General features: G+C 33.8%; 1 protein-coding gene across 2 annotated transcripts in view; it reads right to left on the bottom strand.

Moving 5' to 3' along the window:
• Positions 1–16,390, bottom strand: part of U2SURP (U2 snRNP associated SURP domain containing) — a 46,886-nt gene that overhangs the window by 20,245 nt on the left and 10,251 nt on the right. Inside the window, exons 3-18 of one of the 2 annotated variants that reach the window (XM_059822357.1) lie at positions 15,959–16,057; positions 14,726–14,840; positions 14,194–14,327; positions 13,037–13,078; positions 12,193–12,260; positions 10,153–10,247; positions 10,033–10,068; positions 9,851–9,933; positions 9,212–9,377; positions 7,871–8,082; positions 6,883–6,926; positions 3,490–3,594; positions 2,227–2,293; positions 1,977–2,140; positions 782–944; positions 191–270 (exon numbers count right to left, since the gene is read on the bottom strand). In XM_059822357.1, the coding sequence (XP_059678340.1) occupies positions 191–270; positions 782–944; positions 1,977–2,140; positions 2,227–2,293; positions 3,490–3,594; positions 6,883–6,926; positions 7,871–8,082; positions 9,212–9,377; positions 9,851–9,933; positions 10,033–10,068; positions 10,153–10,247; positions 12,193–12,260; positions 13,037–13,078; positions 14,194–14,327; positions 14,726–14,840; positions 15,959–16,051 (1,667 nt within the window). In that variant the 5' untranslated portion in view covers positions 16,052–16,057. Of the gene's footprint in view, positions 1–190; positions 271–781; positions 945–1,976; positions 2,141–2,226; positions 2,294–3,489; positions 3,595–6,882; positions 6,927–7,870; positions 8,083–9,211; positions 9,378–9,850; positions 9,934–10,032; positions 10,069–10,152; positions 10,248–12,192; positions 12,261–13,036; positions 13,079–14,193; positions 14,328–14,725; positions 14,841–15,958; positions 16,058–16,390 lie in introns of those variants that run through there. The other variant, XM_059822358.1, reaches the window with a different exon arrangement.

Here is a 16,390-nt window from a genome sequence, read left to right as displayed (position 1 = left end):
CCTATGCACTAATATGCTACACTTTATATATTTTCATGCAGAGATCTAAGTATCATCAGTGTTGTAACAGTATCCTCATAGAAAAGTGTGAATTTCTCTACAACCACATTTATCCAGAGATGCACAAAACTTAACGTAAGGATATTCTTTTTTTTTTTTAACCATCAATCACCTAAAATATTATACTTACAATTTTCTGTAGTAGGAAGCATTGGCAACTTTAGCTGAAGAGTTGTATAACACATCTGACACTAGATATAATCTTGCAATCTACAATAAAGAATGTTCAAATTAAGAGAACTCTAGAGTTTAAATTATCCTGAAAATACACACATTTTTCCAGAAAGAATACAAGATAGTTCTAATTTGATACTTCTAGCTAGCTTAAACTAAGTGTAACACAGCCATATTGTTAATAAACATACTAAGAAGCAATTATCCCCCTGTTATGCTACAGGGTACTAGCCACTGTAACATGCTATTACATAGTATTACAATGGACAGATCATGGCATTCCAATTTTTATTTCCTTGTTTGAACAGACTATCCTGCTGTTTTCAACTTCACAGTAAGGCAGAACATTATTTACAAGCAGATTCAGAAAGAATAAAAATACATAACAAAATCCCGCAGGAAAAAAGCATACTTAAATTCAAGCCCACGTTTTAATAGAAAACCTCAATGCTATCTGAAACTTAAGAAGTAATGCTTATAAATTATATGCATGTGCTGTTAAGTGAGCTCTTCCCCCAAAATACAAGATGATACAAAATCTCCACACCTTCTTAGGAAGAGGAGTCTTCAGAATGGACAATGATTCTGTAATGCAGTCTACAATTTCTTCAGCAGCTTCCGCATTATTTAGACAGAAAACCATTGCATCACCAATGTCATTTTTACGAGGTGTTAATCCACGCAGAATTTCCTCCAATTTGTCCCTCTGTCTGAAATATCAGGAATTTTAATACTTTCAATATAAAATTAACAGTATTGTGGGGATTTTCCATTTAATGACATTTTTGATTTTTCCATCTTTAGACAAAAGCAATTTTAAATATTTTTATATTCTGTTGCCTGAGTTTTTTCAGTGACTCATGAACATATGCATCCACATTACATAAATAAACAAAGTGCAAAAAATTCCCACTCAAGTCTTGATTACATACAGAAATCAAGGAAAAATAACTGAGAAATACCAAAAGCAGCAAATCAGTATCTCCAATAGAGTAATTATCTGCTAGTAAGAAGCAATTATTACATGTTTTCCCTGACCTCCATATATAAAGAACATTCTCACAAAGATCTTTTTGAGCCTTTCAAAAAGAAGATATAAGAAATAAATTACGTATTAAAACCTTCAGAACCATGACTGGTATCATAACTACGATGAAAAGAATAAAACAAGAAAAAATTCCACATGCTAAGAACACAGTTGGAACAATAATAGCAAAATTAAGAAAATCATGTACTTCCACTATCATAGCCATCCCCACCACACTTAAAATTCACAGAAAAGAACTCTGATGATCTGTCTTCCTGCTTATTAACAACTGCTCCCAATTTTAATTTCTGATTAACAGCATCAATAAGTTTAAGATTATAATAACTGTTTAGTTCATGAGATCATAACAACATTGAGAAAGGTGCTATATAACCCCACCAACAGATAGGAACAGACAATGGGGAAAAACTCTCATCTTCCCAATCCCCTTCAAATAAAGGGTCAATAACAATTGGATTGAAAGGACTCATTGTTCAATGGTGACAAATCTAACCAAATCCAGAATGTATTTAGCAACAAGTATCATCACAAAAGACTAAGCGAAAAGCACTGAGGTTAAGAGAGTTTCTAAGTAATATTATGACAAGCATGATAACATTTTAGGGATGACGTATTATAGCTACAAAAACACAACAGGAAAAAAACAAGCAGATTAGCAGTTAGAACAGCACTATAAATAGATGGAAGTTCATACTCTTCCTTAAGTGCACCCTTCTTGTTTGGTTCCTCCACAAATGCTTCCGTTTCTTGCTCTTCTGACATCCCATGCAAGTATGGATTCAATGGTGGTGGCCTCCAAAATGATCCATTTTTGAACATACGGAAATCTTCTGTCCTCCACTTGGTTGGAGCATCTCCCTACAAAAAAATGAAGTATTTTTATTTTGGTGTTCTTTTATTTCATTATGCTTGAAATTATGAATTGTCACTAAAATTCTACTCGCCTGAAGAATTGAATAAAGCTTCCATCTATAATATACATGGGCTGGAGTCTGGTTTTCAAATAAAAACCTAAACCAAAGAGCAAAGAAAAGACACAAAACATATTACAAATTCTTTAACTGAAGCATATCCAAAGGAAGTAATAAAAAAATATAACCAAGCCCTGTTCAGAATCCCACCTCAGCTACCGAGTGAACTCAAGATGGCTAAAATCATGTACACCTATAGCACAGCTGTGCAGAACAAGTACAACCACTCCACACACATACAGATGCAATCTGCAAAACAGAGTGCAGAATTCCACAAAGGCACAGCATTTCTCAGAAGTTAAAAGCAGAACAAGCAGGGTCAGAAAGAACGACTGTGCAGCAGTAAAGCAGGAGAATCTTTAGTGCAGAGTCACTATGGAAGCAACTGCAACCTGAGCACAAGTGGTGCAGGAACTCTTAGTTATACGGTTAGGTTGCTCAGATAGAATACTAAATGACTTGAAGTTTTCCACAAGTAAATTGTCTGTCAGAACACTCTGACAAGATCAGGAAAAAAAAAAAGGCAGCCCATTTTTAATGGCCAGGATATTTTGACCTGCATATTTTCTCAATTTGTATATAAAAACCATAATGAAGCACTTCAACATTATTGCAAATAAAACATTTTTAAAAGGTCATTTAGTATTTCCCTGAAAAAGTTTTCAGAGATTGCATTTCACAAGAAATTTGGAAATGGATCCTTTTTTACTCCATTAACGACATGAGCTGGAAATTCTGACAACTTCACTATGTCAGCTAAATTTTAATCCTATTTGCATTGAAACCAAAGAAAAATTACTCCCAGCTCTTGCTGAAGGTTAGAAATAAGGTTCCAGGAAGACTGCACTTTACATTGAGTTAGTCAGTCTGTTTGGGGGGGGACTTTTTTCTTTTTTTAAAATGTATGCTACTGCTTCCACTGATGACTTTGAATCCCTCAGAAAAGTAGGTGTGAAATGTAATTTATTGTACACATATTTTATATATGTACGAATGTATTTTATAGTGTGTATATAGTATTTCATTTATTTGTATGTACACATTAGTAACAACTGGAATAAAAATGCATTCTTCATAAAAAGATAGCGTAAGCATTTGTACAATTTGTAAAATTTAAATCTGCACTTAAAGATAGACATAGTAAAAACAACTCTTAATAGTATTTCAGAAATGCAAAACATTAGCAACAGTGAAAACAGTTAGAGCTTTTTCAAACTGAAGCAGTGTAATAAGCACCTGAACATTGGATTGTTGATTTCCCGGTTCATGATCATGGCTTCAAACATAGGCCCTTCCCGTACCACAAACTCTATCATTCGATGTATCAAAGCGAGCAAATTCCTACAACAACAACACAGTTAAAGAAAAATTGATTCAGACCTAACACTATATAAAACTACACTCCACCTAAGATACTACAACTGTGCAGGAGATTATTTTGCTGTATTGTTAAGGAAACTGTATAAAAGATAAGGTAACATGGAACATATTATAGCCTTGCATCATAGACACGGGCATTCTAAAATAAAAACATGCCTAGGAGTGGTGGAGTAAGAATTTAAGAGGAGACCTCTTTCCTGAATTTCCGTGGCTTAGCCTACAACCATCTCTTGCTTAGCAGAAGCTTAATAGTCCTTATGCATAAAAATGGGCAACTGAACACCAAAGTACAATTAACTATCAAAAACTAAGCCCTCATCTAAATTGTCTAGAACTAAGACCGAAGGGTTAGCTAAAAGTTCTACAGAGGAACAAGTGGCTGAATATTATGCTCAAATACACATACTTTGGCATATTCAATAGGAACTACATTCAGCTTTCAAACTATTCAAGTATGAAAGAAAAAGCAAATAGCCTTCTTGATGCCAAACAGGGCAATGGTTTTATTAAATTTAGAAAAATTTCTTTTTGGTCAAGACTCAACTATTGGCATAGAACAAAACTGTCCATCATTTCATGTCATACCATCCAATGTTTCCTCCCTCATACACTCAAGTGACCCAAATCACAATTAAAAAAAAATAAAAATCTGTATTCGTTTCATTTAGCACTACATCCTGAGACAGGCAAGAAGCAGATGTGAAGTGCACATTTTTCAAGCCACATCTAAGTGCGCCAACAGGAGACAGCCATAGAAGCTTCATAAAGAATAGTGATCGTCAGTTTCCAACCTTTTGGGGTTTTTTTGGAAACAGGATCCTGAATTTTCAAATATAGATTACCTACATATATCAAAAGTTTCATAGCACATGTCCTTTGAATGTGATGCAGACAAAAAAATTATACAGATTTTTGCAGTTTTTAGTTTATTTATTTAGATGTGACAAATGGATATTGATTCTTTACATGTATCTCATTAGATTTCCTTTTAGCAATTTTTTAATAATGAAAATTAAAAAAAAACTGTTACATTGAAAAGCTGCAGAATTTTCTATTACTTCTTAGTAATGAGGTGATTATTTTCTACCATGAGTATTCAAAGTTCTGCCACAGATATAATGCATTAGATAAAAAAAATTTCAACTTAAAAACATAGTAATAAAAACCTGCCCCTGCCATCTGCAAACTTAGCAAATGTTCCGTTTTACACCAGCTAGAATTAAATCTACATTTGCCTCAAATATTACACAAAAACCCCAAACAGCTACCTACAGCTCAATTTTCCTGTCTGTTTGCTTTTTATAATCCCAGAAACATTGTAAAGAGGACACAGTCTCAATAATTCGGTAGCCATTTTATTTAAAGCAGTGTTCTGAAAGTCTAAATAGCAAGACTGTTCTTGTTACATGAACTGTATTTGAAAACATCAGTAAGAAAAAAAAAATTACAATTAGCTTTCAAGCCTCTGAGCTATTACACCATTCATTTATTTTAAGGCAAGTTCAAAGTAATCCTTTCTGGCTTCCTGCAGAACCATGCCATTGGTTTTCATCTAATTTTTGTTTCATCAAGTACAATAAAGTTCCGTAAGAGCAGCTTACGCTTGAACAAGAACACCTGCTTTGGAAAGACCTCAGATGTATGAAAAAAAGATTCAGTACATCCCATATCTGAAAGAGGGCGTTACATGCATTTTAGTATATAAAACGTGACTACTTGAAAGTTAATTTCTTGGAAAAAACTTGACTGACTATACTCAAGGTTTTCTGCTTAGTAAATACTAAGAAGTAAGAGATGTTAAAAACCAGTATTGAAAATTTTCAAACAAAGGAGAATAATTAAATGTATTATCCCACTGAAGTCAGTCCAAATTTTTGCATGATGCGATGCACTGTGTAAAAGTCTGAGCAGTTGTCATCAGCATCTTTGAAAGTCATCAGGAAAAAAAAATTAAAAGTATTTTCAAATACAATTCAATTAACATGAGCTTTTCTTACCATACAAGCTTTCAAAATGCTACAGTAAATAAAATGGAAACATATTTTTCTCTGAAAGCTAATTACTCTAAGCGCTGTACAGTTTTACATGTACTTGTTCTACTTACTACTCAGTATGTTTCTCAAATCAAGAGTCCTCCTGGTCATCCTAATTATTCATGTCTCTATCCAAGAAAAATTCTACTGCCCTAAAATGCCATCAAAAATACTAGTGCATTTGATCATCTATTGACAAATATGTTAATATACTACCATAACTAGCTTCACGAATCTCTTTCTTCCCCCCCACACGCGAAAAAAAGAAAAAAGGGACTTTGTGACAATTAAAACAGTGTAGTAAAAAAGATGATAGTTTTAAGTGCATTATTTTAAAATGTCATTTAGCTTAAGTTGGCCAACAAAAAAAAGTTTTTCAGTTATTATAAAACCACATTTATTGGAGCCGATCGTACCAATGTCTGGTCAAAAACTGTATACTTTCCCAATCCATCCCATGATGTTTTCCTGGTCCCCCGCTGCCGCAGACAGTTCAGCTGGTGTTGCTCACCAAGGCCAATGTCAAAGAGAATTTGGTAATCTTTTGTGCTTATTTACTTTTAAAACAGTGTCGTGTTCCTATGTTTGGGAAAAGGTTTTAGCTTAACTGAGCAAGAGTATACCTAGACTAGTGTGAAGGTAGGAGCACTGATGGGGACCAAAATGTAAAAAAACCCTTGCAATACAGAACTACCTTTTTCAGTGACCAAAATTATTAACTGTTGCACATTAAAAAAAAAAAAAAAAAATCACAGAAATCAAAAGTGATTTTCAACTGAATTGGTTACAAATTGTACAAGTCAAAAAAAAAAAAGGGGGAAACAAAAGAAAAGAAAAGAAAAAAACCACAGCACCACACTGGAGGCATCTGCATCCTAGCTGTGAAGTACTTGGAGGTTTATGTCAGGACTTATACAGAGTCTCTAAGACAAGCTATTTCACCCTAGTGTTCACTCGCAAAATTACCCTGCAACTATTTCTAGCACTCAAATTAAATGCAAAAGATAATTACTTAAATCTATCCTCACTAAATTAAGAGTTATCATTAAGATAAGGATAATAAGACTGTAAAACACACACATCTCCCTCACATGTCAAGAAAGAACCATTGCTCAGTCAAGCCATTACCTTTTCCTCAACATCACCATTTTTCTTTAAAATTCCGAAGGGGAAATTTTCTATATTTAGATCAGTAATAATAAAGAAAAACATGTACCTTTCTGTTGGGATAACCACTTTGACTATGGCTTGCGACAGAGTCTGTATATGAAGTCACATCAGATAATAAACATAGAATATGTGAGTATTGTTAACAAGTAACAAGCAAAAATATACATATGCAATGAAAACACTACACATCTATCACAAGTTTTGCAGGCAATCACTGCTGTGAAGTTATAACTAAGCAATTACATAAAATGCAAATGGTTGTGTCAGTGAACCATAAAGGTTCACTAATTGCAAAGTATCAGAACATTCCTGTCAGAATGTACATTGATGCACTGAATAGGTACTACGCCGAATATAATTAAGAAAGGATTTCTTAAGTTTATGAAAAGATTCTAAACTATTTGACTTGGATCATATTGGTATTACTTTATTCCCAAGTCTTATAAAAAACAGCCCTAACATTTCAGTGTCATTCAAAGAATCAACATATTCTTACAAATGTAAATCAAGTTGGTTTGTGATTACAAGATACTTACCCTTTTATCAGCTAATATTCCAGGAAAAAAAAAGTTTGAAAACTGACTCCATAAGTAGCATAAAATACTTACTCAATGTCCAGATTAATTACCTTCTATACAAAATACATCAACTCCTCTAGTGTAAAAATAATGCTACCCCAATTAAAATGTAGTATTTTCTCTAAAGAAAACAATTTAGATACTGCAATTTGGCAGCCAACAAAAGGGGGGGACGTAGGAGAAAAAAATCCAGGGAGCCTGGAGGGGGAAAATGATAGCCAGATTTAAAGCAGCACTAAAATAAATCAAAACCCAATATACTGTACCCTAACACAGACATGAAACAGAGCTTCAGGAATTAAGTAGGTTCCCTTGGGCTACAGCAGGGAGCCAGTGAGTTTGTACACTAAGGGCCGCCAAAGTCAGCCTGAACAATGCAAATCTATGAAGCCACTGCAATATTGTCACAGATGTAGTATTTAACAATGAGATATGGCCCAGGGTACTGTAAGTTACCTTCTCAAAATCTTCCTTGTTTTTTGGTGGTGGTAACATTGGAGCATTAGGATTCTTCAATCTCTCCCTAGGCTGGGCATTAAAAGGCAGTCCTGACGGAGGCGGCGGGAGGGTATGCTCCATCATAGAAGGCGGAATGTATATTGGATGTGGTGGTATAGGTACAGCTTTGCCCCAACCTAGCTTCATTTCAAACGACATAATCATCTTGCCTGAAAAAGTGAAAGTAAAAAAAACCAACAAAACAAAAACACCATTATGTTATAAATTGGTTCTGCGTTGCTCGAGATTTCTCTGTTTAAGTGTAGCGTTTAGGTTTGCCTGCCATGGTTTACTTTTTGCTTACATTGTTGATTAGTGTATCACACCTACCAGACTACATCATGTGCAAATGAAAGCCTATTACATGAAATATTTTATTAATCTTCCCCCAATGTACATTCCCAGGAGACTACAGTACACAATTACTTGTTGAGGGGAAAAAAATTAAATTCGATATTCTACACACCAGAATGAACAGAGTAATTTTTAAATTATATTACTTCTGCACTTCAAGTCTTCAAAATGTTTTGTTCATAATAACAAATCTCAAATTATGTTATTCAAAACCAAATGTAATAACCAATTAGAACTCTTACACAATGTAAGCCTACTTAAGGACCATTTTGAGTAAGCATACAAGGACAACCTTTCATTTTTTATTCTTTTTGTCTAGGATGCGGATTTTTGATTTTTCAGGCTCTTCCTGAACTGTAAAGACATAGCTTACTTCATCATGTAAGAATCTTTTTTTTTTTTTCAAATACAAGATAGTCCATATGCAAAATTACATGTCTGGTGTAGTACAGTTACCTCTTCAGCATTAGGAATTTAGCCATTATTCAAAAGAACATAACATATATATCACTAATTATTGATTATACCCTGTGCACTAGTTAAATTTATTCACAAAATAAAACTACTGTTGGTAAACAACTACAAATAATATATTCCTTCTTAAAATAGTCTGTTTACAGAGGAGAGATTATCAAAAATTACCTCCCGCTCACATCTTCAAAACAGTCAGAAATTTTACATCTATTTGACATATTTACATTAATGTACAATTTTACATTACACAGCAAAAGCCACCAGTATTCTCAGCCCTTGTGTATGCTATAGTTTGATGACATTCAGATGCCAGTAAAACAGTGTAAACTAAAATCACTGTCAGTGTGGTATCTACTGGAGTTAGAGCATACCTATCATTAGTCTGATAAAACAACTTGAAGATATGCTTACAGTTACTCCTCAATATTCCTACAAAGATAATTACAATTCCAAACTGAGAAGTCTGTTTACCATTTAAATTCTTTAATGCTCTTTCAGCATCTCTCCTGTTCATAAAGGCAACAAAGCCACAATTTCTCTCTCTTGCTCTTTCTTCATCAGTTCTTGGCCACATAATTTTAACACTCGCTAATGGTCCAAAGCGTCCAAATTCTTGACATAACATCTCTTCATTCATCTACATGAAAAAAGGTAAAAATTAGCATCTTGCCATTGTATTTCTAAGACGATCATTCATATTATTGTCCAAATGTCGAGATTTTAATTTTGCGAAAAACAGTACTTCATTGATACCTCCCCAATGCAATCTACTGCAAAAATAATAATTTTAAAAATTGCATTTTAAACTGAGCATACTCAAATTTTTGAGATATGATCCACCTTGCACAGAGATATCCATGGAAAAATAATTTTAAGTGAGCATTTTTGAGTCTAGTAACTGATAGTCTAAACCTTAACTTTTGCAGCATCGTGTACAGAGCATTTATTCAAATGAATACTGCCTCTGCAGTCACCAATTGTACCTAGTATATGGGTTTAAACATATGCACATGTTTTAAAATAAAAAGAGGCAAAAATTGCCACTAGAAAAAAATTCAGCTGGACTCAAACATGCCAACACTGCACTTCACTCCTTGGCTCCAAACTTACTTGAGGATTAATGTTTCCAAGATACAAATTTGTTGTGCTTGGATCTCCAACATCATGTGACCCTGGTGCATAATCATCCAGTACTACAATGATGAAGGAAAAAACAGAAAAAAAGAAGTCATAATCCTTGCTATGCATTTAAGTGACAACATTATACTGAATGAGAAAAGAATCTGTATTACCACCAGATGATCTGTTTCTTCTCGAAGGAGCATCCACTGAATAGATAGAAAAAAATACATATAATTTAGTCTACAAATTTTGTAGCCCAAACATACATAAAAAAAGCCCCATCTACTTACTTGAACGACGCTGGCCATCTGAATCTGACTGGGGTGGTTCAAAACGACTCAATCTACCTTTTGTTTTATGTCTTTCATCACGCTCCTCTTGTATTCTACAAAACAAGTTTAACGTAAGTAACAACTTAATACCATTTTGAGGTTTTTATTCTAAAATTTTAAACTAACTTTAGAATTATGAGATTTTTTTAATATTAAACAGTGGGTTTGTTAAAAATTTCAAATTGCCAGTATGTTTGAATTTCTGTTTAATCAACTGGAATATAGCTACCAGAATTATTCCAGCTGCATGCTTTCTCATTCATACTGTCAGGGTGGTTTAATTTCAAACAAAATTGACTTGGTTTGAGAAGCAGTTTACAAGACCAGAAATAAGAATTGTGCTCTGAAAAAGTGACCTGAATTCCTCATCCAACTGACAGAGATCCACTGACCGTTCAGATGACTTTTCAAGATGCACACAACTCCTCAGCGTCTATTTCTCCTCCTACCTTTTCTAAGCCTTACTCATGTAGGCTGTCACCTTGTAGGGTGACAGACGCCCCCATATGACTATTTCCAGAACATACAGGATCTCATCTCAGTTTACACCTCTGAGGATAGTACTCACACAAGTAACTATTTGGTTCTTTGTAGTTTGGCCTTAAATCCTGATACAAAGATACTGTATACCAGGAATACAAGGCTGTCCATTCATTTACATTAACTAATGAACAGATAGCAGTGAAATTCAGGCACTACTCACAAGAGCCATTTATGGATTTGTAATGTAGTACCTACTGTTTTCTAATGCATACAGATTATTTTGTTTTCATCTCTAACATCAGGGCAAATATATGGCATTCAGTTACACTCAATACACATGCTGCTCTTTCTGTTGTATTACACATTCAAAAGTGAAAGAATCTGCTTTTTTAAGTGTCATTCAGCTCGTTTATAAAATTATGCAAGGTGAAGTACATCTCTGAACTTGAATTACAAGTCTTATTTCTGCATTAATATAAAAGCTCAACCTCATACTACAATTCTTCTGGATATAGTTTGAGAGACACTGGCAAACTTCTTATTCTTCCTGAGTCTGAGACACATTTCAATTTGCTATCAATCTCTTTGCTACATCCCCATCAAGAGAAAAGTCAACACCAAAAACCTGAACATCCTCATCCATTACAGTACCTACTTGTCTTGCTGTATCTTCACTAACTTCAGCAATGCATGAGACCATGTTAACAAGTGTTCTCATTTACAGGCTCACACTTGCTAATTGGTAACAGAATTGCATCCCAAGTTCCACTTGTAAGTAACATACTGACAGCAGCTGTCAAAAAAACAAACCTAGGTTTCCATTTTTTATCCTGGTAGATGGCTGGTTGATTCAATCATCAAAGCTTCTATTCACACCTAACTGATCAAAAAATCATCTTCGGTAGCTTTGGAAACATAGCCAATCATTCACTTACTGGGATCTCTGAAATACTTAATGCATTTATATGCAATTTTTTTTGGTTAATTGCTCTGGGTATTCTTCTACTTAGGAAGGCGGTACCAAACTGTTTCAAAGGTCACAATCAAACATCTCTGACATGCAAAGAAATCCATTCATTTCAACAGTCAAAGATTTAAGCCAGCATACCAGGCTTTTTTTGTTTGTTTTTTGATCATTTTATAATCTCTGGTTGATGCTAGATTTCAAAACAGAAGTCCTTTTCAGTAATAGTGGTGAACACTTTGTATCACCAACCAGCATAAGAAAGGGCAGAAGTATCAAGGAACACCAGAGAACTAATTAGATAGCAACTGATTATCCAGACAAATCACAGACACCTATACCGAGCATCTACCACCATGGGTTTGTACTCTGTTTAATTATCAGTGCCGTTGTTAATTAAGTCATACCAATCCACGAGCATTTGGGGAAAAAACAAAACAAAAACCTAATTTGGGAAGAACTTAGCAAGAATGATCCTAAATATTGCCTGTAAAAACAAGGTAAAAAACCTTGCATCTTCTTTATTTACAGTTAAAACTAGTCAAACTTACTGCTTTAATTCTTCTTTAAAAAGTTCCAAATTACTCTTTTTCTTTTCCTTCTCTCCTTTCTTCAAAGGCTAAAATTAAAGATATATCAGCCAATATTTCAGCAGATAAAATGAAACAAAAATAAGAAGTTGTATGTATAACAAATTTTAGATAATTTCCATGCATATTTTACCCACAGCTTTCAAACCAAGTAAACTACAGGAGAAAAAAAAAAACAGACTTGAAAACATTAAGACTGAGCACTATCAAACACAAAGCTAGAAAATATAAAATAAAGGATAGCTTAAACTAAACTTTGTTACTTCTCATTATTACAATGCAGCATGTGTGATCAAACACTCTCTCTACAACATACAAATTTAAAATATCTGTGATGTATTTTGTCAGTTTGTTCCACTTAGAAACTTAGAAGCTGACTACACCCCTATCAAACCATCATGCTCTAATTAAATTGATATATGTGTGTACATATGTATGTAAAATTATTTTACATATGTATGTATTCAATTATTTTATCCACAGACAAACATTCTATGTGAAAATTATTTCCTTCTCTTGCTTTCTTTCAGACATAAATACAGGTCTGAAGAAATAGTTACTCTAAATAGTTCAAGCTGCTCAGAAAAAAATACTCTTGAATGACAAAGAATACGGATATTGTAATACTAGTTGTTTTTTTTTACTGTAATATATGTACCTTAACTAATTCATGTGAACTCTCTACCTTCAACAACATTTCTTTTATATAACCAAATTTAAATGAAAACGTTTCCAATAGGCAGACATACAAAATATTTATTGTGTTACACACTACAGCTTTGGAAAAACTGGACTTCCTACTCACCCCAGGCAAAGTTGTTTGTTTGTTTTTGTTTTTGGGGAGGGTCTGCCAAATAAATAAAACCATTTTTACCTCATTATCTTCAATCACCATTGGACAGGGCAAGTGAGTAAACTGATTGCATTACTTGATAAGTATTTATGACAAATTCAAAAAGCAGTAATATTCTTACAGTACAAACACTTGCATATGACAGAACAGAGCTCAGAATAATAAAAAAATGCTACAATTAATTTCTGTAACTGTAGAGCTTTACATACAATGAAAATTAAAACTACCATCCAGTATTACCCCACTAGTCTAAATTTGAGTTTTGTTTAAAGCTGGAAGGAGGCTAGGATAGGATTACCCACAATTATGACATTGCATCTCATTTCCCACCGTAACAGGCAGTATCATACTAAAAATTGTAGTAAGCTCTATTAAAAGACTTTTTAAAGACATCCAAGACACTAATTACATATTACACATATACAGTAGTAACAGTAATCGTATGTAACTATCACTTGACTTGAAGACTAAGTTTGTTCATAATATTTCCATCATTTTTATGATGAAATCTCAGTTTTAACAAAAAGTATCAAACCATGCACAAGTCAAATGAAATAAAACCAAGGTGTTCCACTTCAAAACTGTGGGAGTTCTACAACCTATTTGATACAACTCAAAGAGCTAAAGGGACTTCTCAAACATCACCACAAAAAGGAAAAAATTCAAAAAACCTCACCAAGAAAAACTTGGATCAATGTAAAGGTCAAATTTTTTTTTTTTTAAAGTTCTGAAAATCTAAAAACAGATGGCAGCAAGAAGAATTGCTTCTAAAACTTCACAAATTATTGGGCTTGGAGATACCGTTACTTTGCAACAGTCACTAAATCTGTATTCATGAGAAGTCTATCTCAATTAGCAGGAACACAGTAAAAACAGAGCAGCCAAATCAAAGTGCAGTACTAGGTATATAATGCTGGATACAGGGCTGCTGGACCTCTGCATTTCATCATCTTGTTATTTGCTATGGGATTAAGCAAATAAAAATTTCCACCTCCTTTTAATAGGTGATAAATGCAGATAAAACTACTCTGCAAGATCACACAGACCTTTTTCTAAGCGCTTCTAAGTACTTCCTGAGTATGGGGTTAATATTCAAATGAGAAACTTACAGGCTTTTTAGTTTCTATCATTAAGAGGGATGGAGGCTTCTCATTAGATGGCTGGCTTGGCTGATTTTTTTGATCTGAAAATCGTGATGAAGGCTTATAGATTTTCCCCCGTTTTTCATCTGTTTCATGCTCTTCTGAAATTAAAGGCAAATTAAAAACAAATTGTATTAATACTGCACAATACTCTTCATTAGAAAGAATGCTGTTCTTTAGGCTTGTTCATTCAAATCGATATATTATTTCATTTAAAAAAAGTGTTAATACAAACTTTCTGTAATTTAACATTTTAATACGAAGAAAAAGAGCAAAGATAAGGTATTTAAACAAAGCATTTTTTCCTCTGAAGTTTAAAAGACAAATCCCACCACTACCTACCTATTGAGTCAAAGCATAAAGCAGACTTTAGCATCAAGTTTCCTTACTGCTTCTAATGTAACATATTAATTTTAAAATGCAATTCGAAGCCAATCTTCACCTTTACTCAAAACCAAATGATCCACCACCTCCCCCCACAAAAAAAGATTAGTTATACCTTTAGATGCATTAACGATTCCTCCTCTTACAAATGTTTTCACTTTATTACCATCGCTTCCTTCAAAGGCAGCAAGGAATTCTTCATAAATTTCTGCAGCAGCCTTCTCATCCTCCTACATAGCAAATGTTAATCTATTTACTATTATCACAGAACAGCCTTCGCTAGACAGCTATTCTTTAATTAGCGATGTGACATTCCTTTTTATTTTCTAGAGTTCATGCTACAAACTGCATCAAATGCGTTTCAATTTTATACAGAACTCAAATTTCTGAGAATTGTGGGAAGAACACAGCACATAGTACGTGAAGCAAATAAAGCCTGTATGCTCAGATATGACTGTTCATTTACAAGAGTTTACATGGCGATTTAACACTCAAAAGATGCTAAATAGAAAAGATCATATGAAAAACCAGCATTACGAGACTGGAGCTTTGTTGACCTAAGCAGAGAACAGTACATACTCCATCTTACCCATCACGATCAACCCATGTGACTGAAGGAGATTAACAACAGGATCACCTTTACATATTTCCCAGAGAAGAAGTTAATTCAATGACTTAATAAAGTCGAGTGAGACACTAAATTTAGAACTACCATGTTTCTTTAGGCTAGTATTTCCAACAACCTAGCTGGAAATATCCCACTGAAATATACTAAGAGTTGTGTGTATAAAGTTCAAAGGCCAAAGTTTTCAAAACTTCCAGCTTACCAACTATAAGCTACATATTTCCTAAAATTTGGACGCTCCTGAGTATCCTAAAATTCAATATCAAATTTTGATGTTTTTATTAATTCCAAAAGAAGTCATTAGACAAAAATACGTTTGACAGAATAATAAGGATGCATATTGAAACAATTTCAGAGACGACCAGTACTCTTTCTAATTACTGAAATCCAATGATAAGAGAGCAAACGAAGAACAGAAAATAACCTAAGGAGATGGCTGTCTTCATTTTGAGCAATACAATAATCAATGGATTGTTGTAATTCAGTATTTCAGGAAGCTAGACAACTTGTTTTCTCACGAAGGAAAGAGAACCAAGCCCCTTTCTCTATCTTAATGCCATGGATGCCAGGAACAAATTAAACATGTAAAATACAATTCACTTTCATTCTTAGAAAGCTACAATTATCAAAATAAAGAAATTTGGTGGTAAAGCTGGTTGTAATCTAAAAGCAAACTCACTTCAGCTCTGCATATAAAATGAAAATTTCATTGTATACCATTACCTTCTTCTTTAATTCTTCTTGTTCCTTCTTGCTCAGAGTCCGTTTGGCAGCACTCATTTTGCCAATACTGAATGCTTTAAGTTTGCTTTCCATTAGAGGCTGCAAAAGGAGTAAGAAAACAAACATTAAACTGTTTACAAAACAATTAAAGTAATGTTACTCTCTACCTTGGTCTAGACCAGAAACTTTCTACCTGAAGTGACTTAACCTAAACAAAACAAAGAAAAGGCTCCCTGTACTTCTCTCTGAACTTGCCATTATCTAGTACAACCAAAAAATTTTAATCTATGTTTTTTTAAAAAGAAATCATCCTTGATTGATGAGAAAGCTTTTAATACCCCATTCAAACACAGCTGAAATCTGAAGGGTACTTGCTGTAAAATCTTATCACTATGCATCACACAGTTTCTAAACCTTTGGAAATCTATGCTT

The sequence above is a fragment of the Gavia stellata genome, chromosome 11, assembly GCF_030936135.1.
Source record: "Gavia stellata isolate bGavSte3 chromosome 11, bGavSte3.hap2, whole genome shotgun sequence".
NCBI classification, from domain to species: Eukaryota; Metazoa; Chordata; class Aves; order Gaviiformes; family Gaviidae; genus Gavia; species Gavia stellata.
Note: the sequence above shows the minus strand (reverse complement) of the source record. Positions and strands in the feature narration are given on the sequence as shown.